Consider the following 22743-nt stretch of genomic DNA (forward strand, 5'->3'; position numbering starts at 1 on the left):
TGAATTCAGCTGTGCCAGGAAGCAGTCAGGGCACTTTTCTTCATTTGTGCCTGAGCAAGATCTGATGTCGGTAATTGATAACCGAGATGGTTTGCCACAGGTAATTGGCCATGTCATGCTTCCAGATGAAAACCACCGAACTTTGTATAGAATGAAATAAATGGGCAGAAACAATGTTTTTGGTGATGGCATATGATAAAGTTTTTTGGTTGCAGCTGTTTGATTCAGCAGAAGCTACAAATTCAGGGTTGTTGCAGTTACTGGGATAGTCTTTGTTAATTCTCAGAGGACAGTAAAAGGCTAGAGGGAGATACAAGATTTGCCAGAGAGGTAGAAATAAAATCAAGGAAGTAGCAGTTGTTTGCTTTGTAATAATGATAGGTGATAATGAGCTGATTAAAAGATGAAGCATTTGAAGCCTGAGAGTTTCTTGTATAACCCATTAGCTTCATTGCACTTACAAGTCATTCCAAACATCTCTTGTTTGGGGTTGGTTTTTTTTTCCTTTTAATATATGCATGCCAGAATTACAGATCACCATGACTATTTATGCAAAACTATTTTGCATAGCAGTATAGTGTTCAAGTGATGTAACTACATAGAGATAAAATACATCATTACAAATCATAGTTTAGGCAATGCTGGTGTGTTCTTGTGCTGTTTCTGTTTTAAGTGTTCTATGGATTGATGGACAGACTTTGGAAGGATTGTTGATTTGTTTGTACTGCTGTTGTGTGAACTCTTGCCCAGAATGAAGCATTTTCTGTAACCTTGTTACTTGATCCTTACATCACATTTGCTGTGTTATGTTCTGAACTAAATGTATCTATGGTTTTGCAGTGCTGCACAGCTGTTGAGTTATCCAGGAAATAACAAGATCCCCTTGAACTACCACATAGTAGAGGTATGGATTTCATAGATAACCTCTTTTTGTAGCTCCATTATTTCACAAGTAACATGTCCCAGTTAGTTCCGTGATAGGTCCATTAAATTACAGTTTGATTTGGGAGTCAACCAGAACCTTGTTGAATTCAACCAATGGCTTTTAAATGAGCGGGTTATATACAGTTGAGTGTTAATTTTATGCTTTTTGTTGTCATTTTAACTTGGTGCAGGGGAGCCTTGGTCAAGTACAAAAATTTCTTAGTGTACTAGTAATCCAGGTTGTGGCCTTTCTCAAACTTTTGAAGTTTTACATATGATGCTTCTAATGCATAACGCAGTCTAAGAGATGGCTACATTTGAGTCACTTTTAGTTTAAAAAAAAAAAAGAATTAAAATACAAGAGGAAATGGACACTTTGAAATACAAGAAACTCCATTTAAACATAAGAAAAATCTTTTTTTACTGCGAAGGTGATTAAACACTGGAAGAGTTTGCCCAGAGAAGTGTGGAGTCTCTATCCTTGGAGAAGTTAAGAACCTAACAGGACACAGCCCTGAGCAACCTGGTCTAGGTGACCCTGCCACATGCAGGGGGCTTTTGACTAGATGATCTCCAGCCAGACTCAACTGTTCTGCATGATTTTATGTTTGGATTTTCTAAATGATTTTGTTCTACTGGCCCTGAAAAGAACTTGCAGTGAAATAGCGGTGTGTTTCCTCCGGGGCATCCTCCATATTGGAGAATTTTAAATAACCGTAATGTGTATCAGAAGAGCAGCGTAGGTTTACTTTTGCTGCTTCCTTTCAAGGGTCTGTTTTCAAGATGCAGAGCTGTATAACACTTCATTAATTTCCATTAAAAGTTGAAAGGGATTAAGAGATTTCAGTAATAATGATACCTTGCCATAGAAAGGCTTCATGAAGAAGTAACTATAAGTAGGAATTTCAGAGCTAATTATAACAAGAAATAATCTTACGTAGAAGATTTATCTTAATAAAAGTGGGTTTGAGAATTCCTCTTGGCACCAAAATGCCAAATATTCTGAATGCTGTAAAGTTACATTACTTTTGGTCAGCTTGTTCTTTTTGTACTCTGAATTCAGAACAGAGGAATCTTAAAATTAACAATAATTTTCTGCCTTAACATTGAAGTGTCTTCAGTGGTCTTATCTTCAGTATCTTTAGGTGCTATATATGGCTGTGTGCTTTATGCTCAGCTGTACGTTAATGCCAACAAATAGTTCCTGCAATTTCTGATGAAATAAGTTACCTAAAGGCCCTGGAAATTCTTTGATTCAGAAACTTGTAGGATGTGAAATAGCAAAGGTTTGTGTAGATGAAATTACTAGAAAGAAGTGCAAGATTGGTGTACAAATTCTTTGACTATTACTGTAATAATTTCCTTTTTCTTGCAATTTTGAGTTATTTTAGAAACAACTTCATTACTTGTCTATGACTGCTTACTTTTAATGAAGCTCCAGCATTTCTAAGGCTTAGCATGCTTTTTTCAGGCTTCTGTTCATTCTGCTTACTACTGCTCCCTTGTAAGGTCTCTCGTAATAGTCGGTGATAGGTTGCTTTCAACAACAGTTTAATCTGTGAAATTTCACTAACTCTTTCAGTAAGTCACAGAACTGTAGAAATAGTACAGTCTAACAAATAAAGGAAAGTGTTATTTAAGGTTCAGAACATAACAGTTAGGCAGAAGTAAATATAGCCTGAAAGTGGTTGTCAGTACCTTCCCAAGTATGCCTACTTTTGAGGTCCCTGAGGCTCCACGTCGTAGTTTGTCAGGCCGAGCACAGAATGCTCCATGCTACCTGGAATCTGTGTGAAACACTGAAATGTGGCACCTTTCTCTCAGTAGCTTCTTATGGATGGGTATGTGGGTATTTCTGGTAGCTGTGAACAGAGAATGTCTGGGCAGCGTCACTGGGTTGTTGGACTGCTATGCCCTGTTGTGCTCCTATAGCTTTTGGTACAACTTACACTCGACAGAGTTCGGACATTCGGATATCAGTGTCCTGATCTTTCTTGTGGCCTTGTTATTTTCACAAAATATGGTATGCCAGTTTGAAACAATTTGAACATTTGATAATGAACATGTGATGAATATCACAAATACAGGTTTATGCAGTATCTCAAACAGATAATGCCTGATCATCCAGTTGTTGTTATTTCCTATCTTGAGAAAAGGAGCAGTTTTCTACCTAACAGGGTCCCCCCTACCTTTTTGCCATATCTGTCTTAACAGTATGTCCGATACTGTCATGGAAAGGTTCTCCAGCTCCTTACAGTCTCTTCATGCTTTCAAGTCTTTCCTTAGAATAACAAGTTCTAGTCAGTGTGTTTTCATGTGCTGTTTGTGGAGTCCATAAATGGATGTTGATTTCTTACACTAGTAAGAAGATTTTCTAAAGCTTACTCATTTAAGCTTCAATTCTTCCATGTTTATTCAGAAGTCTAAAGTTAAAGAGGAAATTGACCGATCATAATCAATCAGTTTCCTGATTCCTTTGATGTAATTTAAATCTAGTTGAGGATGGCATGCAAAATAAACAGAAACTCGGAGGTGAATGTTGTACAGTGCTGATCTTTTCACAGCCCTTAAAGATTGACATGCTGTTATTATAGACAAACTTGAAAATAAAAACACAAATGCTGACTGCAGGATTGTTTTCAGTTTTCTGTAGAAGGATCCTCTGCCAGGGGGTATGGAGCATATATTTTTGTTGTATGAAATGCTGCCTGTAATTTTCAGTTCAAAGTTGTGGCTTTATTTATATAAGTTCTTATATAGGAGAAAAGAGGACACGATGGAAAAGATATGCAAATAGTCTTTAATACTAAACACTTAGGCTTCATTTACTATGTTTAATATTTATATTTATTATTTAACAGGATCAGATTATTTCCACTTTTCCCAGATCATGTGGTAGCACTGCAGTATAATAACTGTGCCCATTTCTACAGTTACGTGGTGTATTTGGTAGACATAATAGATGTATAATGCTGGTGTTGTGTTAGTATGAAATAATAAGGGCAGTTAGAGCGGATGGTATCAGTACAGTGTAGGGTTACTATTACCTTTATAAGTTTCTCTCTCTTTTTCCCGGAACATACATTTGACAGAATAATACGGGCCTTTTTGGGTATGTAATTGTTTAAGACTGATGGCCACTATTGTGAAGCTGAGGGTTGTGCAGGCCACATCGGACTGTGCTCTGATTCTGTGCCTTCCTCTCCTACAGGTAATATTTGCAGAATTGTTCCAACTTCCATCTCCACCACACATTGAAGTCATGTACACAACGCTCCTGATTGAACTGTGCAAACTTCAGCCTGGCTCTTTACCACAAGTCGTATCCTTTCTGCACTGTTGGAGAGCATTTATGAAATGCAGTCTTTATTTTGTTTGTTCTGTAGATGATGGGATAGCAATAAATACTGGCAGTATTAATATTTTACAGCAGCTGCATGAAACTTTGCCTGTAACACTCACATGAAAGAATAGCACAGCCCACTCAGCACAAGTCTAGATTTGCCAAGTGGGCAAGACTCTTCAGCTTTCTGGACAATGTTCTGGTACTTCCCCTGACCTTCCCAAGAAGGGCTGTCTTGGTGAGGGGATAAAATACAATACTCCTGTTTGTCACTGCAGCCTGTTTAGGTCTGGACAATGTGTGGCGTGGTCACAGACACATTAAAGGCTGAGAAGGAAAGGAAGTGACAGACTTGATCTTTTGTTCTAACAACTGTGTGAGTGCTCCTACTCTTTCTTTTTAGTAGGAAGTGTAGCAGATGATTTAAAGGAACTTGCCTGACTTCCCACTCAGTGCTCCCACTAGGAGCATTCAAAAGGTCAATAATCATCTGTCAGCTCAGACAAGGTGGCTAAATGCTGAGGAAGGAGGCATGACTCCCAGCTAATTCTGGCTATTACATTTCCCCTGCTTTGGTGCCATTTTAGATCATGTTAGATCATTGTTTTAGATTAAGCTACAGACTGTGAGAATGGAGGATGATTAACAGATGTCTATCCACTGGTAATTTCAGGCCCAAATTTTCATTCTACTTGATACCACTCACTATGTGCAAATCACATAATCTCAATGATTAGAGGCAAGTCTATTTCTAGAATGGGGCGGATGTCCATGCAGAAAGTTTTTGATGTTAATAGGGACACCTTAAGAAGGATAAAGCCCTTGTTGGGTAAAGTCAGTGTAGGCATACTTTCTCAAGCCTTCAGTGATGATCGAAGATTGTTTGTGGATAAGCAGCAGCAGTAGCCCATGAAGCTAGACTGGTGAGATTATGGAAGTACTCCATAAGGAGGTTGGTGTCTGTTCATATCAGTGCAGTTTTGCTTGTCACATGATGCGAATTCTGGCTTTCTATGGAAGAAGCCAACAGTCTTATTGCAATAGTGGAAGAAAAACAGACTGGATTAGGGGTTAGAACTCGCTATATGCTTCATTTTTTCCACTGGGATTTACTGTGATTTACCCAATTTTGGAGTAGACCCAGGGAGCTTTCAGTACACAAAGTTGATGACATTCTATTCACAAACTGAAAGGAATAACGTCTGACTTACCTAGTGCTTTTCTGTTAACCTTAATAAGAAACTTTAAGCTTGCACAAGCCACAGAAATGCTGTACATGCGTTTGGATACAATGAATACAACATGTGTGGACAGGTAAATGTAATTTGGAGACAATGGAAAATATTCCTCAATATTCAATGTACAGGAAAAATGAAGAGGCTATGGAAAGAGTAGTCAGAAATCCTTGTTAGAACTTGGTGCTATTCAAAATGTTTTCTGGGCGCTTGCTTTGAGCAATCTAAAGAGAAGGTGGAGGACTGACTGCTTGCCTCTCCTTCCCAGAAACACTCCCCCGGAGGTCGCAACTCTAGCTGTCTGTACAGGACAGTTAAGATTGGTGACAACTTTTCCATGTTCAAAGCTGTTCATAGTTGCATAGTACTCTGTTATCTAGTACTATGCCTGCTCCCTAGTGGTCTGGGAGGCAAGTTGGAAGTGGAGTTAATGGCGTATGTGCCACCAAGAAGAGGAGAGTGGTGGTGATTTTTGCCCTTTGAGTGAAGTCTGTGTTCTGTAGGAGAGCTGTTAATTACTCACCAAAAATGTGAAAGTTGCATATTCGCAGTAAGTTGACATTTTAATTGTTTAATAGGTCATCTCTTTGTATGAAACAGAACATGACAGGCTGTCTATTTGTCCATAAAAGCTTCTTTCTGACTCTCCAAACTCAGTCTTTTGTATCTGTCAACATAAATGCCTGTTTAATGCTGTAATAAGTTCAGAGTTTAAGCTTGCCTTTGAAAAGTAGAATGCATTTATAAGAAAATCTCAACTGAGTTTTCCTGCACTTCTGGCATTTAATGGAGCTTTGTTTTTCTTTTAATAAAGATTTATTAACTGGTTTTCTCACCACTTGAGCAACTTCCAGTTCCGTTGGAGCTGGGAAGATTGGTAAGTTTCTCTCTTTTTGATTCAAACCTGATACTGCAAAAACCTTAAAATTTAAAACTTACCCAGGAAGTGTCACAGCATAGTAGCCCTGTTAATTGCTTTCCTCCAGCTCTTCAGAGATCTTTCTTAATCTGTTCACCACCACTCAGTGGTAGACTATCTTGATAATTTCTTTAGTCACTGTATTGTCCCTGGTGAACTTTGTGATAAATCTCAAGCCAGTGTAAATGTTCCCTAAACAGGGGAAGTTGAAACGTTATGTCTTTAATTTGTCCTGCACCCTCAATCAGTTGCTAGCAAACTTTCCAAAATGGCTCCCCAATTTACTTTTAATGATTTGCCCTGACTCTGTATCCTGTATTCATTCTGTAATCTTGCTGTAATCTGTCCTACTTTAAACCTTTCATTATAACCTTTATCCTTGAGACCTTGTGACCTGTTTGCCTCCTGCCAAATACGAGTGCCCAAAGTTCCATCAGAGCTGGCCCTGTCATCCATTCTTACCATGCCAGATCTTGAACTCACATCTCTAGCAGGAGCTCCCTGGACTCCATCAGTGTCTAACCACAGGTTCCCCTGAGCTTTCCATTCCAGGCACCCATGTAGCAAGAGAGATCACTTCAGGGTTAAGCCCTCCCTACAGTAACTTCCATAGCCTGCTACCATACATGCTTTCCATAGCTGATCTGCCTAAGTGTCCTTGTGGAGAGGGATGCAGCCCTTCTTGTGATACGTTTTTGTGGCTTTACTTAAGTTTCTTGTGTTGTCCTCATGTGGAGTAAGTGCTTGCTGGCTATCCTAGTATACATCCATGTTGACTGACCAGGCAGCAGTCTTCAAAAAGCTGATTTTTCTTTGCCTGTATGTTCCTTAATGGCAATACTTCTGTGGGTTTCTCTCACAAGCTACCATTTTTCACAAATCTCGCAAGTGACTGTATTTGAGACTTTTCTTTATCAGAAATGTGTTTGAAATCAGCCAGAACATCAAAAATTCCTGTGAGGGAGGAATAGACTATGAAATCACAGAAGGTTCCTCTCCTAAGGAAAGGGAAAGCCACCTAGCTGTAAGCACAAATTATTTTTAATCTGGTGGGGGAAGGGAAGCTATCTGAAAATATATCACACCGAGATGAGATTCCAAGAATGCTAATGGCCAATAAGGAAATGTGATAAACTTACCTCATTGTCTTAAAATTGCTTACACTGTAAAACTAAGTGTCAAGCACTCCAGTTGTCCTTAGACCATGATTGTTTTGTACCTATTAGACCAAGCCAAAAAGAGACTAAAGCATAAATTCTTTTGCTAAAAGCTATTGCATTCTGTCCTTTGATAGGTCAGATTGTCTTACTCAGGACCTTGAAAAGCCCAAACCCAAATTTGTGAGAGAGGTCTTGGAAAAGTGCATGCGGTAAGTAAGATCTTTTGATAGTTGCATTCAAGGCAGTTTGATCTTTGCTTCTGGATACTGTCGGATTCCTTTTAGATTGACTGTTGTCTTAGGCGTGTCTGTTCTTACAATTCAGTTTCACTTAAGAGGTGAGTCTGTTGTTTGTATGACTTTTAATCTGGTTTACCTGTTGTAGGACACTTAGGACACCACTTTAGAGAGAGGGAGAAACAGGTGGAGCAGATGGTAGTGAGCTATCTGTCCCAGGTATGCACACCTATAGTTACAAAAAGACATGCTTCACCATAGGCATGGAAAGAAATAGAGTTTAGGCAATATTGCTAGAGAGTATTCAGCATTCACAGAAATGGAGGGAACTGATCATTAGTTATACTAAAAACTGAGAATCTAATCTTGATTATTCTAGATGCCTCTGATGTTCATTGACCTTAAAACAAATAAACAAATAAGCAAACAACGCTCCAAACAAACAAACAAAACCCCCAAACCCAACAACAAGAGTACACAATCAGGGCTGAACTGAACTTACAATTGTTGAGATAGAGGGATATAGGAGAGAGAGCAAAATGTTCAAAAAGCCTGTGTTTTTCAGCATCCTACATGAAAACGTTCATCTGGTTTTGGGTGAATTCAGTATAGGAAGTGTGAAAGTATTGTGCTGCAAAACAAATGCAATTTTTCTGTGGCACTCTTCCATTTCACTGAAAACTCTGGTAGCAAAATTAAGCCTTTGTGGGAGTGAAGTAAGCTGGAAAGTAAAATGAAGACATCCAATTCAGTATTTTTTCTGCTTTGAATACCAACGTCTTACTAGTTTTCTGCAGCGCATCTTAGGCTTTTGCATAAAACATCCTACCAGGCAGCCTCTAAATCTTTTCACAAGCTAAATTAATTGTATGAGGATGAAACTCTGGCATCAAAGAGTTCAAATAGAAAGCATCTACTAGTAAGTTTGGTTTACTTAGCTCTTACTACCCAGCAGAAACTACCATTCTGTTGTATAAACATCATGATTTTTGTTCTATGAAAGTTAAATACAGGAAAACCATTATAAAGCAGTCACTTTAGAATTAGCCCTGGTGTTACTCCTATTTTAATTCTACTGCTGTGAAACTTGTTATTTCCAGACTCTCCTACCATCAGCGAATAATAGACATTGTTCCGGCAAGTTTTTCTGTCCTCAGTCCTGCTAATCCAGTGTGCGTTTACAAATATGGAGATGAAAGTAATAGTAAGTATTAAAGTTACTGAGGGGTCAAGTTGAAGAAAATAGTGTTTCAGAGCAAGGGAGCATACTAGATTGACTGTAATATCAGTTGTCTTCATAAAGAAGAATACAGCTGAAATAAATACGCATGATTTTCATATAGGTATATATGCTTCATGTGAGCAATTAATATATATTAAGCCTGGATCTCTGTAATGTAATTATCTTTGTTGCTTTATGAAGAAAAGAAAACCCTGATATGTGAAGTTACTCTTGCTGAGGTGGTTGTGGTGGTGTGCAACATTGTTTGCCAGAAGTCTAAAATTGGAAAATTCATCTATTTCCCCTGTTTGGGCACAATACTACACAAAAGTCAGCATATGAAGTCATAATGTGGGTTTATTTCTTGAACTTCATGAAACAGTAGAAGATTTTACCAGTAAACTTGGTTTAATGAAGCATACAGGGGCAGCAGATTATGTGAAGATTGAGGTGGAGAGATACCTTGTTATTCCTTTTGTTACTCAGTATAAAGACAATCCTAAGCATAAAAGTGTCATCATCAAAGATATAGTGAGGAAAACTAGGGAAGTATTGTATTTTTAGGAAACTGATGGAAGCTGAAGTAGAGCTTTAGACAGGAGAGTGATTACCTGACCTCAGCTCTAAAGGTTCTACTGTAAGTTTTGAATTTAATGTGAAGACCAGGAAACGTGTTGAGCAGTTTTATGGAATAGTGATGTGGACAATGATGTTGGAAACAGCTAGTTTTAGGTGCAGCTGGAAAGTGTACTTGTTTCTCTGAGAGGCAAACTGATGTTAAAAATACTTACTTGCCTTCTACATATTTTTGACCTCTTTGCTTTTGTTTAGGGTCTCTTCCTGGATATACTGTGGCACTCTGTTTAACAATCGCAATTAAAAATAAGGCCAGTAATGATGAAATCTTCAGCATTTTAAAAGATGTGCCTAATCCAAACCAGGATGATGATGATGGTAAGATATATGCTGTTAGGCTTTGGCAGGCTGTAATTTCTTTTGTGTGTAGACTAATCTGCCACCCTTTGGAGCTATGGGTGTGGCGGTTAACAGAACTGTATGCTTTTTCTTCTAATAGTTGGTTTCAATTTATCAGTAAATGGAAATAATACACCATTGTTAGGGTTTGTTGTAAACATCTTGCATGCAGAAGCAAGCCTGTTTTTCTTAACAGAGGTAACCTGGTGCTTGAGATGTGTTTTCTTGTGATTTATTGACAGAAGTAGCATGAAAGAATTTTAACATTTCCTTTGCCTTCAGCAACAGAGTGCAGTTCATGCTGTTATCCTCATGCCTGAAATTCAGTGCTTGTGCCCTGTCTGAGAGCTTGCCTCCCCTCAGTGCAGTCCCACAACAGATAAGATAGCCAGCAAGCTGGCTGTAGTCTTCCACAAATACAAACTCATGATGGGACTCCACTCACGTTCTTCCTAGCTTTGCAGCCACAGGCAGCATTGATTCCTAAAGCCTTTGTGTTTTAGGGAGTGAGAAGGAGTGCAAGACAGAGAATTAAGACGTGATCTTTACAATGAGGATGGTTTCAATATTTCTGTAATATTTGCAAGTGTTCTATTATGCAAGCAGAGAGCAGCAATGATCCGTTTTTTGCCCTGGGATCCACTGTCATGTTTCCTGATTTGCTTTAGGCATCACACACTGAGTGCTCTCCCTCCAGCCTGTTCTTCAGCTGCAGGTAGCTGCAGCTCCAGGAGGGGACTTCACACCATTCACCCCTTGTACCCCATATTTGCTATGCATGCTTGCTGGACCCTTTTCCGATGTCATAAATAGCCAACCGCTATACCTTAATCATCCTTACCTGCCCCTGTCCTCATCACTCTCCCTTCTTTATGGTCTGCCAAGCCTTCAGCTCAATGCATAACTCTGCAGTTTCCTTGGATGTCTTTCTGCTGCTGTCCATCAGTGCTGTTACATGTTGGTAGGGTTGATGTGTCTCTGATAGCTTCCTCACTGACCTGGAGTTCTTTCTGCACGTTTTCCCCATGGCAAAATGGGAGCCTGAAGATCTGCAAGTTTTGGAAAGTCTTTACTAGCTCCCTGCTCAGCCTCGCAAAACCCTGTTGATTAAACTCTTTTTTTGTGAAATGAGTTAAAACCGTAAGTTATCTCTACAGTTTTATGAGTAGCTTACGTGCTCTACGTGAAGTACTTATAGTTTCAACTTTAAATAACTTGCAGATGAAGGATTTACCTTCAACCCTCTGAAAATAGAAGTCTTTGTTCAGACTCTGCTCCATCTAGCTGCAAAGTCTTTCAGCCACTCCTTCAGTGCCCTGGCCAAGTAAGTGTAATATGTGCATTATTTTGGGGCTTACAGAACTGTTTAACTCTGACAGTGAAATGCATGATAAAAGTACTGGACTGCAAGCTTCAGCAATGTTTTAGGTGCTCCACAATGCAATATGATTAGGAGAACTAATGATGCTTGCTGAAGGAATGGTAGTGTAAATGCTAGGTTATATATGTGAATGGAATTAACAGAAATTTGTACATTACAACCATGTGATGTAAATCAAACAAATGAGACAGGTTTGGAACATTACTCCATTTTAGAATTACTCATTCGCTGATTATGGTGAGGAACAAGGGTTTTCTCTTTACATTTGAATGACTGGATAGCTCCCACTGCAATATCTTGTACTATGATTATGACTCTAGAACAGTTACATCTGTATAAAAAATGAAGAAAGAAAAAGAAAACATGAAACTTCAAAGCTGTCTGCTCTAAACTTATTTTATCTACCAAAGCACAGTAAAATCCATTCTAAAATACTTCAGAGTGCATCCTTTAAAGATACGCTTTAACTTTTAAAGAATTTACTGCACCTTTTTTGGCAAAATGAGATAAAATAACTAATTTTTAATCCTGTGTGCTTTGGAGTTGCTCTTAAATGGTCTTGATACATGAAGGGTAGTCACATGCATCTTAATGACTTATTTTTCTATCCATCCTTAAAGATACATAAAGCTCTTAGAAAAACATGCATCTGGGAGCTTTATAGAGGCAATGTTGATAAGAAGCTGTAGGTAGTAACCTGCAATCAGTAGTACAGGAGGCAGGGTGATATGAATACTTAGAGCCATAGTATTTTCACTGCTGCACACCAACAGTGGCAGCCATGAGATCAAAAAGAGCCTCTTATGCTTTATAGTTATATTACAAGAAGCTGGGTTGTGAATGCTGTGTAGCAGTCAGCGTAACTCTGCTAAAATAGAGGCTTTTAGCAGCATTTCCTTCAAAAAGAGGCAGATTTGATAAGTGTCTAAAGTTATGGAAACACATATCAAGAGGAAGGTCTAAGGCTCAAAAGGCAGCAAATTTTGCTCCAGCTGTGTATAGATAAGCACACGAAGCATGAAAGTGCCTCCTGCATTTAAGAGTATGAGAAATGTAGCCCAGCTTCAGGGAGTAGGTTCACCACTAAGATTTAAGTTGCTTTTAGGAGCTGTCATGTCTTTGTAGCCTATTTTAGCTCAGGATGGTTATATTTTCCAGGGAATAGTTGTTCAAGAATTGCTGCAGATAGTCACAAAATTTTCTTTTGGCCAATCTAAACCACTTGCCTTGTATCTGCTGCTCTTTTGACCTGATCCTAACCCCTCCACTGACGACTTACATCTATTAAAAGGTTTCATGAAGTCTTCAAAACGCTTGCTGAAAGTGATGAGGGGAAACTCCATGTTCTGAGGGTTGTATATGAGGTTTGGAAAAATCATCCACAGGTAAGAGGTTGCAATGTCAAGTGTCTTTGTGAGTTTCAACTCACAGAGGTCATATTTAATAAAAAACATTACAGTTTGCTTTATATCCTTTAAAAATAACTTGTCTGTTGTCATCTTATTTGAAGGAAGGTTCAAGTTGTATTTACTGTTGTTACTAGTGCCTAAAATGAATATTGGACATAACATATATACCATCAGTGAGGCCACTTCTTCCTCAGAGTTTATTTTGGGAAGGCAAAGGCTGTCATTCTGACTCAAATTCATACTATGCTGTTTGTTGTACAAGAGAATAACTTTTACTAAAATCATGTTTCTGTTCAAAATGGGAAAACAGTGTAGATGTGTAAATTGAAATAAGATGTAGATCTCATATCAAAAGCAGGCCACATTCTTAGAAATGTGGAAACCTGGGGGGTTTTAGGGCTTTTTTTTTTTTCTTTTCAGTTGCTAGTGAAAGCTGTACAGTTATTCCACAAAGCTCATACTGGAGTCACTGTTGTGCGTGGGCAGAGTGAGTAGAGCAGCAGTCAGTGGCTGTTCAGAACAGATCAGTCTGACAGTGCCATGATGATGTTCATTCTTGAGCCAGAGGAAGTAACACCCTAAAAGACCTATGAAAAATGTCTCAGTTGTTTAAGCTGTTCAGTTTCTTCACAGCAGTTGTTTTCTCCCTCAGCTGTCATTCTTCTGTAAATAGAAACCGATAAGGAAATCAAGCTGAATTTGCCTGCATTAATTATTTCACGTATTTCTTACTGTTGTGTTTGTGTTGCATTTTATTGTGCTTGAAAAGGGACTATACCTCACAGCTGCATAGGCCAGACTTTCAGAAGCGATGCCACTGAGAACAAGGGGTAATCCTTGCATCTGCTACTGGACATGTGGTCCATTCCCTAGGGGAAAAACTGAGCACCTAGAAGACACCTATGCAAGATGTCACCTCTCTTCTAAGTACAGTAAAAACATCAAAAAAGCAGGATTTTTTTAATATATTAAACTTCCGATCCAAATTACTGACCTTGAAAATGTGACGATTACAGTCTGACCTACTTTTTACTGCCATTTAACTGGATCAGGAGACATTACATTACTGCAATCTAGTATCTGTATCCTCTTCGTTCCTTTGTATTCCAGCATGACCAAACTGAGATGGAGGTTTCAAACCCAGACTAAACAGTCATGTTAGATTTTTATGAATAAATCAAGATTGCTTTAAAAAATATCAGGTGCAAAAGTTATGAAGGTCTGCTGTTCTACTTGATCATGGAACTTAAATTTTCCTCTCTCACATTTATTGCAGTTCAGTCTTTTGCTTCTGGTCAAGCACTTCCCCCCCGCCCCGAGTCCACAACCTCCCTGGCACACAGAAGAAGTGGTGCCTGGACAGCAGGACACTTGTCCAGAGTCTGTTTTCATGCCGCTCGCCCTACTTCCATGTCTATGGGAACATCCTTTGATTTGGTTCAGACTGTCAGCAGTATTCACAAGGCATATAGTGCTAATGACTGATCTATGTTGCAGACAGTGATTTAACAATAGGAGTCAGTAGTCCCTGGACCTGTAAGGTTGTGGTGGTGGCTTCATAAAGAGATACTTCAACACTGAGATGAAATGTTTTCCCAAAATCCTAGGTCTGTGTTTCTTGGAAGATCAGGTTCAGTAATCAGAAATTCTTCCTGGCAATACAGAAAGACAAATAGAGAATAGGATGCTATCCTGGGACTTGGAAGTTGAGTGCTGAGTCTTCTGTATGATTCATTCAGTTATTTTAATTTTCCTTCCTTAAAAGGAGCTTTGTTACACTTCCTTGTTTGACAATGGGTGGTTGTAAGGATAAATACAGTGCAGGCTGTGGTTCTTAGATACTGTGGCATTCAAGCACATGAGTAACTAAGATAAGCCTTTTTTCTGAACAGCTTGCAACTGCTTTAGTCAGTAACTCCTCTCTGCAGTTGCCTGCTAGATTGCTTGCAACCCCCCCAGAATCATGGCAGTGCCTGTAGCAAGTAAGCACTTCCATTGACTACACAGCACTGGCTCTGTCCTGAAATGAATAGGTCCTGTAGAGAAGATTTTACTGTCACGTTTGAAGACCGTTGCAGTTCAAGGAGAGTAGGCTAACAGTAGCTCCTTCATTATGGTGATCTGACAGGTATATATGCTCTGGTTTGAGTACTTCAATGTCAAATACTACGACTTGTGTCTCTAAGACCTCACTTCCAACTACGATGTTTGTATTTTTTGCTTTTGTATGGAAGTATGTATGTTAACGAAGAGCGATACATCACTTCCACATGAAGTGGAAAAGCTTGTTAAACAAAATCAGAATGATTTATGTAATTGATATAGATCCCCTAATTTGGGCAGATTTAGGCTAGACTACCCAGCTTCCTAAAGCATTTGAAATTACCCAGTAATATCACTAATGTAGGGTTGCACCAAACCATGTCTGGTTTTATCTGAGGCTGGAATACTTTACACAGATGTGTGCAACCCCTTTTCTCATTTTGAATGACTATCACGTCTTTCACAAAATGTAGATGATTGCTGTGCTTGTGGACAAGATGATTCGGACACAAATTGTTGACTGTGCTGCAGTAGCAAACTGGATCTTCTCTTCAGAGCTTGCACATGATTTTACTAGGTAACAAGAATTTATCTTGGGTTCTTATTTGTCTCTGAATTACTATTTTAAGTGGCCAGTACATAGTTTAATCTATGAAAACTGAGGAGTGGAAGAAAATGGTACAATTAAGCTTTTGCTCCTTCTACAAAATACGTACTTTAGCATTTTTCTTTCTGAGTTGGGGTATGAATGTTTATGTGACAGTGCAAGAATGTTGCTAGCATGTCATTTTTCAAGTAGTCTCTCAGCCTGCCAAAGCAGAACACCACTGGAACTATTTCTAGACAAAGCCTGTTGCTGTGTGTTATATAGCTGCTAGCATAGTGTGGTCCTGGTTTTTGGTTGAGGTATGTAACTTGTACCACCATTGACACATTGCTTATTGAGAACGGGAGAAGTGTTTGGTCTGAGAAGTCGATTTGATGTTGGTAGTCTTGCAGTATGTCTATGAAATACAGTGCTGGTTTGGAAGCGTACTGCAAAAAATAGGAAATAAATGATTGTTAAGCTTTCTTACATTACAGGTATGCTTTCCTCTATGCGAGCGTTTGCTTGCTCTAGTAGATGTCTTAGATGGTACTAAGTTTTTTAAATTCCCCCAGATAACAGTTTTCTGTAAGAAACTATACTTAGTTTTCTATCTTGGAGTAGTGCATAATGTAGTGTTTTGAGCTTTGTCTCTTTCCTAGGTTTTATATCTGGGAGATCTTACATTCCACAATTCGTAAGATGAATAAGCATGTTTTGAAGATTCACAAAGAACTGGAGGAGACTAAGGCAAGATTGGCCAGGCAGCACAAAAGAGTGAGTAATTTGTTTATAATTTTTAATTATTTTAAGCTAAGTTATACAAACCTGCATGCTGTCAGACTGATGCACAGTTGGTTTGGGGAAGGACTGAATAAATATGTTTATCAGGAAACATGTCTGCAGACATGTGGTCATTTGTAGCACTAAGACATCAAAAACTGGATGCATGTTCTCAGTCCACCTTTCTAATGGTAGCTATAACCTAAGAATTCAGTAAAATCTTTAAGGGAATTCATATGTATTTGCTCTGTTCAAGTTCTGTCTCACAAGTTTCTCTTCCAATACAAGCATGTCTTCCACTTGCCTTCTAATCTGGATTCCAATGACCTTATTAGATAACAATAAAAACAGTTACAAATTATTTACAGTAAGTTCTGTTAAAGAGTACTCTTGTGGCTTCCATGCAGAAGTGCACGGAAACAGCTATTTGCTAATGAAAAGTTGGCTGTTACTGTTCTTCTGATGGATGCTGCTGGATTCTGACACTGGCATCTGTCACTTCCTTCTTCCAGCTTATTTTTCTGAATACCTTTGCATGATCTGGGTTACTATATAAAACAAACTGATGAGCAAGCAGTCGCTGTTGTGTTCTGTTGTCTCAAGTGGGACAGTAAAATGGGGTGAGAGAGTGTCTTCTGTGGCAGCTACAAAAGATGGGGCCTAAGGAAGCTTGGCTGAATGCAATACGTAGTCATGATAGAATGAAGTCAGTTTACAAACGTGTTGAGAGTTGCAGAGAGCAAGAGAGAATTTCTGTGTTTGTATGTAGTCTGCGAGCATGATTACCTGCATAAAACCCTTAGTTAGCTCCAAAACTTTGGGCAAAGTTCATGTCAGAATTTGGCACATGGCACAGAGGCTGCTGATGGTTTTTGAAGAAACCTGCGCAAGTCAGTCATTTTTCCAGAAGTTTCTGTTGAGAGATCACTAATGCCTCGCAGTTTGCCAGTGTCAGTTCATCCCAGCCCCTTCATCTTCTTTCCTTCACTCCCAGCAACAGCCATCCTAGTTGCTTGCATCCTCAGTCTACATTGATCAGCAGTTAATAAATGCCCGTGATTATTGAAGACCTAGATGCAGTCATTGATCTTACTGTGAGGCAAAGAGCTTCTCTGGCGTCTCTAAACAAATACACCAGTGTTTTCATTTCTGTAATTGTCTCTTGCTGCAGCTCTTTATCAGTGAGTACTTTAAATGAGTGTTGGGCCAGGAAGAAACATTTGTATGCAACAGTGAGTAGTTCTGCAGGCTGTTGCTCTGCTGCATGACCATTACTTTTAGAGGAAGTAAGCCGTCAAGTTTTGATGTCCCCAGCATGAAGTGGATTGCCTTACTACGGAATGAGTCCAAGGCTTAAATGCTTTCTCTTAGGTCCTATTGGTCCTTTAGCGTTTTGAGTTCAGGAAACTTCTGTAGCTGGGGAAAAAGCAAGTTCCTATAGAGAGAATAAAATTAAATTCTCACTTGCTCTGGTAAGTTGTTTTTATCTTTTATGCTGATTCAAAGCTGTAACTATCTTCTGATTTGGAGTTTCATTTGCTATGCAGTAGGTGAGTTAACACATGGCCCTATATTTGTCACAAGTTGCACATGCTCCTTTTACAAATTTTTGAAGTTTTGAGCTGTTAATTTGTGGGTATTTTTGCATAGAAACAATCCTGTGAGACTGAAGTAGTAGCTGTATTTGAATGTACCGTAATACATCAGATTCTGCTTTTCCTCCTATATCCCTTGCAGTCTTGTGTAAAACTTTGTTACCTGAGCTCCCAAGCCTGGTACTTACGGGTATTTTGTGGCTTTTTGTTGTTGTTGTATTGTTTGGTTTGTTTTTGAGGCAATGAGAACATGCCATGTTCCTAGTTAGTAGTTTGCTTTCCATGCTGACCTTTCTAGTCTGAGAGCACTCCTTTTGATCATGAATATAGGGAGTCCCCACTTTAACACCACGGGCTACAGTCTCTAGTCTTCCTTTTGTGCTAACCAGCTGGATTCATCTGAGTTCTTGCACAAATGTGCTTTATTTTTTTGAGCCGTGAGATTTCAGAACTGTTCATTGAATGCCTGCCCTGCTGCAGTGGACACAATTTAAAAAATCTACGCCGGGTCTTTTTTAAAAAGCTGTTCATTATCTGGTAATAATAAAGTCAGCAGGGGTATTACCTTTTATTGTGTTTCCACTAAATAAAAGACTAGTAAATCTTTAAGCTTGCTCTGGTTTCTCTGAAACCTTGATTTTCTTTTTTTTCCCCCCCAGGGCTTTCCCATATTGGCATTTTTTCTCCCAAACTCTTTCCTGAATTATATTCAAAGTAAATGTCCTTCAAAATACAATACTTACCAAGCTACAGAGCAGCTTCAGTTGCTGCTCTTCAGTTTCCCTGCAGCCCTTTTCGCATGTGGAACGGGAGGGCATTAACAGTATCCACAGGTAGCCAGGTTGCTAGTTAGTCTTGTGTTGTTGTCACTTACAGCGAGACAGTGATGATGATGATGATGACGATGACCGAAGCAGCGATCGGGAAGATGGACCACTAGAAGAGCAGATAGAGCGTTTGCAGGAGAAAGTAGAGTCAGCCCAGAGCGAGCAAAAGAATCTCTTCCTTGTTATATTCCAGGTAATGATGGGCAAAGTCTTTCTTCACTTTCAGGTTTTAAAGTTACTGGATTTATAAGCTTTCAGTGTCACTTGCATCTCAAGCATCTTCTTGGAATAAGAATATGGGAAGGGGTTGATGGGTTTACTATGGGTTAGAGTCAATCTAGATCATCCCCCTGCAAAGACTGCTTCTGAGCAGATCTCAGTTTCAAGTGCTCAGGAGCAGAGGAGTTCTGCTAGCATACGTTTCCGGAACAACCAGAAGGTAACTGCCTTTTATTTGCTTACTCAATTCAGTATTTGCCAAACAAAATAACTGTTCTCACATTGCTGTTCAAGGCTTCTGTCCCCCAGATCCTCTCACCTGAGGTTAGGATCCTGCTTTCGTTTGACAAGAGTGAATAAGTTTGGTTTTTTTTCCTCTCCTGCAGCGTTTCATTATGTTGTTAACTGAGCACTTAGTGCGCTGTGAAACTGGTGGAATTGATGTATTTACACCTTGGTACAAGAGCTGTATAGAGAGGTTGCAACAGATCTTCCTACAGGTAAGTTTCATTTCTCGGTTTCGAAGGCTGTGGGCAGGGACATGCTGGATAGACAAACTTTGTGGCTGGAGAACTGAGCACTCCGTGGGAGTAGCAGTAGGTGGCAGCAGCATGTCTTCTCTGAAGGCTGAATGTGTGGGGCTAGGTCGTAACGCTCTGGCTCTGGCCACATTTCTGCCACAGGCTGGTGGAGTGACTGGTGCTTGATTAATTCCCACACTGTGAGCATACTGCAAAAAGGTACTGAGATGTGATTATGAATTTCGCTGAACTCCTCTTAACTGTGTGTTTATAGCAAGGGCAAAGTTGTGAGTGAACAAGAATACTAAAATAGATGTCTCTTAAATAAACGGATTAAAATATTGCAGAATTCCTTTTAATAAGATGCAGAAATATCTATTAAAAATAATATTCGAATTCTTGGCTCTATATTAAATTGGGTAACAAGCACAGGTGGCTGGATGAAAGTGGTAGTAATAGAAAATCATACCTGTGCGAGCAGAAGATATGTTGAAGAATGAGAGTGGTGGTATAATTCTCCCCTGGGCTGAACCTGCTAGTAGATGTGGCTTCAGAGGAAAGCAAATATTATGATTCTCCTAGGATATCTCTGCACCATGCAGTTGCATGGTATCCTGCACACAATTCAGGGTCCAGGAGTGAAGAGCTACAGGGAGCACAGTGCTTCTCAAGACAGACAGCACATGCTTTTTTCTTGGAATCAGTAGTGGATCTGCGTTATGCTTTTCTTGTCAGTGGCTGGTGTGTTGTGGAAAGAAGATGTGCTTAACAATTTTGAAAACATTTGACCTGTGATTCTTACGTGCCTTGGCTTCTCTGCCTGTTCTTATATAAAGATAAATGAAAACAATAAAGGTTTGTGTTTTGTTTTTGTTTTTTATCTGCCAGCATCACCAGATAATCCAGCAGTACATGGTGACCCTAGAGAACCTCCTGTTTACAGCTGAACTGGACCACCACATACTGGCTGTGTTTCAGCAGTTCTGTGCTCTGCAGGCCTGAGGATTATTCATGGGCGGAGTCTTGTCTGCAGGACTTTAACGAATTTAATTTTTTCTTTTTTAATGGGAAAACTTGACATGGGGATAGAAGAAACTTTTGACTAAAACTGGCTTTCATGTGCTCCTGCATAAAACAATACAGTACTCTAACCAACAGCAAACTGTGTAAGCATCACAAGCCTTACAAGATACGACTGATAGGGGATAGACATGAAGTAAAGTATGAATTCTTTGCGTTGTCTTTTAATTTGGTTTGACTCTTGACTTCATGATAGTATTTTTGTTTCTCCCCTGTTGTTTATATAAAAATAAAAATCGGGCAAAAAAACAAACAAACCCCCCCCAAACAATTGTTACCTCTGCCTGGCCCTTAAATCAAAGGAATTGCAGAAATGAGAAACTGTTCATAGTGTTTTGTGAGTATGAAAGGGAGTGCACCTTCTCAGTGTGCAGTGTGGTAAGCTCTCTAGTATGGCACAGGAAAAGTGTCTTTAACTTTGGGCATGTGAAACAGTTGAGTTAAGCTTTCAAAGTAGTATAGAGCATATGGATTTGTTTATTACCAAGCCAGCTAGATTTTCACAGTTTGGAAGAACATGGTTGTAATACAATTGAAATATGTTTTTTAAATGTATTGTCTAGTGTCTTATTACAGTAGCTATAAACAATCAGTAGAGGAACTTCATGGACAGCTTCTGAAAAATGCAGTCCTTTTTGCAGATGGTCAAAGAATCATGAACTGCTCCTGGCAGCAGTCTTCACTGAAAATAGAGACAGTAAGCAAGAGTTGGAGTGGAACAAGCTTTTGACTTCGGTACTGCAAGCCTTACCTGGGTGTTGGGAGCTCCAGCCCCAGATGCCAGGGGAGAGGGCAGTGCAGTGTTCAGCTTGTTCCTTTATTTCCACCTGTAACTAGTTGGGCTGCCGAGCTTGCGCTGGGCTGGACCTGCAGGCCTGCAGTGATGCCAGAAATCTTTCTGGTAGTGACAGTGGATGAACCAAGTGCCCTCACCTCATCTGGCCTAGTAACAACTGCTTTGCGGTGGCCACATCTGCTGCCCTTCCCTTGCTTTAAAATGCGACAACAGCACATGGCTCCCATGTCTTCAGAAAGCATTTTAATGCTAAATTAAGTGATATCTCACAGGAGACTTAGACGGGGAAAACACATCCTGAAAATAGAGTAGCCTTAGTTTTGAGTTATGCAAATAACATTACATACATAAATGCCAAACCAGAGTGGTCTGTATTACGGTAAGCAGTGGTGAATGGCAAAGGCACTGCCTTAGGTGCTCAGGTCCGTCAGTGTGCAGTGTATTTACACGCTGTTTATGGTTTCTTCATTTTGCAGATGAATGTTTAAAGAATTTCATATGCAATGCTATTCAGTTTAAGCTTAGAAAGTGGTGAGCTTTTGAGTAATTTTGTTCCTGTACCAATTATTCTTTCAAGTATTATACCTATTAATGCATTTCATCTGTACGTTGACCAACTGATGTCCTGATCAAGAGAGGAGGGTAAAAAACGGAACTTTCTACTTTGAGTGTTGACGTAAGTTTGTGTGTGGCCTGTAGCAATCCGATATATCCTCATAGACTTAGATCTGTTACTTCTGCTTTCTCTGCTTGCCCTTTCTGATTTGACTGATCCCTCCATTCTTTCAGGATATGCTGTTAATTGTTGTAAATTTGCTTTATGCAAGGGTTTTGTCGGTTATGCACAGACTTCTGCTTCAAATATTTCTCTGTTAATGTTCTTGAGTAATCAAATAGGGTTGCGTTTTTTTTTTAAGAAACATTTAATACTGTAGAGGTTTTAATTGGGGTTTAATAGTTTTTTCACTGGCTCAGATCAGTATCAGAGTTCTGATATTAACTAATAGGGGACTGACTATAAATGTGACTTCTGTAAAAGTGATAACGCAGTTAAAACTTGCAAACCTGTAACTTCCTCTGAGCCTTGCAAATACGGGTGCTGGGGATCCAGTTGCAAATGCCTGAGCGTAATCCTATGATTTAAAACCAAATAGCAACGTCTTTCAAAATTGATTTTGAAATCAATGCCCATGGTAAGCATGGGCTTTGATTACATTTCTTGAGTCTGTAGGAAACCTTCCCCTCTTTGTAGGTGGCGTACACCTGACTTGACTAGGAAACTGGTTGGATCTGTAGGAAAGAGAACGAGACGCTTGCATAGTGACACCAGCATCTAACTGGAGAAACTTGGAACTGCTGAAGCATGAGGTGGCGGCGGATAGTGTAAAGATGCTGTAGAAATGTGATGTGGTTGGAAAAAATGCACAATTAAAGACAAAAATAAAGGAAGGTGAAGGAGGTTACTACTGGGAGTGTTTGTCCTACCTGT

At 39.4% G+C, this 22743-nt stretch overlaps 1 protein-coding gene across 1 annotated transcript in view; it reads left to right on the forward strand.

Moving 5' to 3' along the window:
• NCBP1 (nuclear cap binding protein subunit 1) overlaps positions 1–22717 on the forward strand; it is a 32263-nt gene extending 9546 nt beyond the window's left edge. Inside the window, exons 10-24 of the mRNA XM_076361819.1 lie at positions 841–904; positions 4136–4246; positions 5517–5581; positions 6317–6379; positions 7716–7790; positions 8918–9021; positions 9871–9993; positions 11236–11338; positions 12687–12780; positions 15321–15424; positions 16096–16210; positions 18688–18831; positions 19244–19357; positions 20267–21930; positions 22507–22717. Coding sequence (XP_076217934.1) covers positions 841–904; positions 4136–4246; positions 5517–5581; positions 6317–6379; positions 7716–7790; positions 8918–9021; positions 9871–9993; positions 11236–11338; positions 12687–12780; positions 15321–15424; positions 16096–16210; positions 18688–18831; positions 19244–19357; positions 20267–20380 — 1393 coding nt within the window. The 3' untranslated portion in view covers positions 20381–21930; positions 22507–22717. The remainder of the gene's footprint in view (positions 1–840; positions 905–4135; positions 4247–5516; positions 5582–6316; positions 6380–7715; positions 7791–8917; positions 9022–9870; positions 9994–11235; positions 11339–12686; positions 12781–15320; positions 15425–16095; positions 16211–18687; positions 18832–19243; positions 19358–20266; positions 21931–22506) is intronic.
• The last annotated feature ends 26 nt before the right edge of the window (positions 22718–22743 follow it).

The sequence above is a fragment of the Aptenodytes patagonicus genome, chromosome Z (genome assembly GCF_965638725.1).
Source record: "Aptenodytes patagonicus chromosome Z, bAptPat1.pri.cur, whole genome shotgun sequence".
Classification (NCBI taxonomy): domain Eukaryota; kingdom Metazoa; phylum Chordata; class Aves; order Sphenisciformes; family Spheniscidae; genus Aptenodytes; species Aptenodytes patagonicus.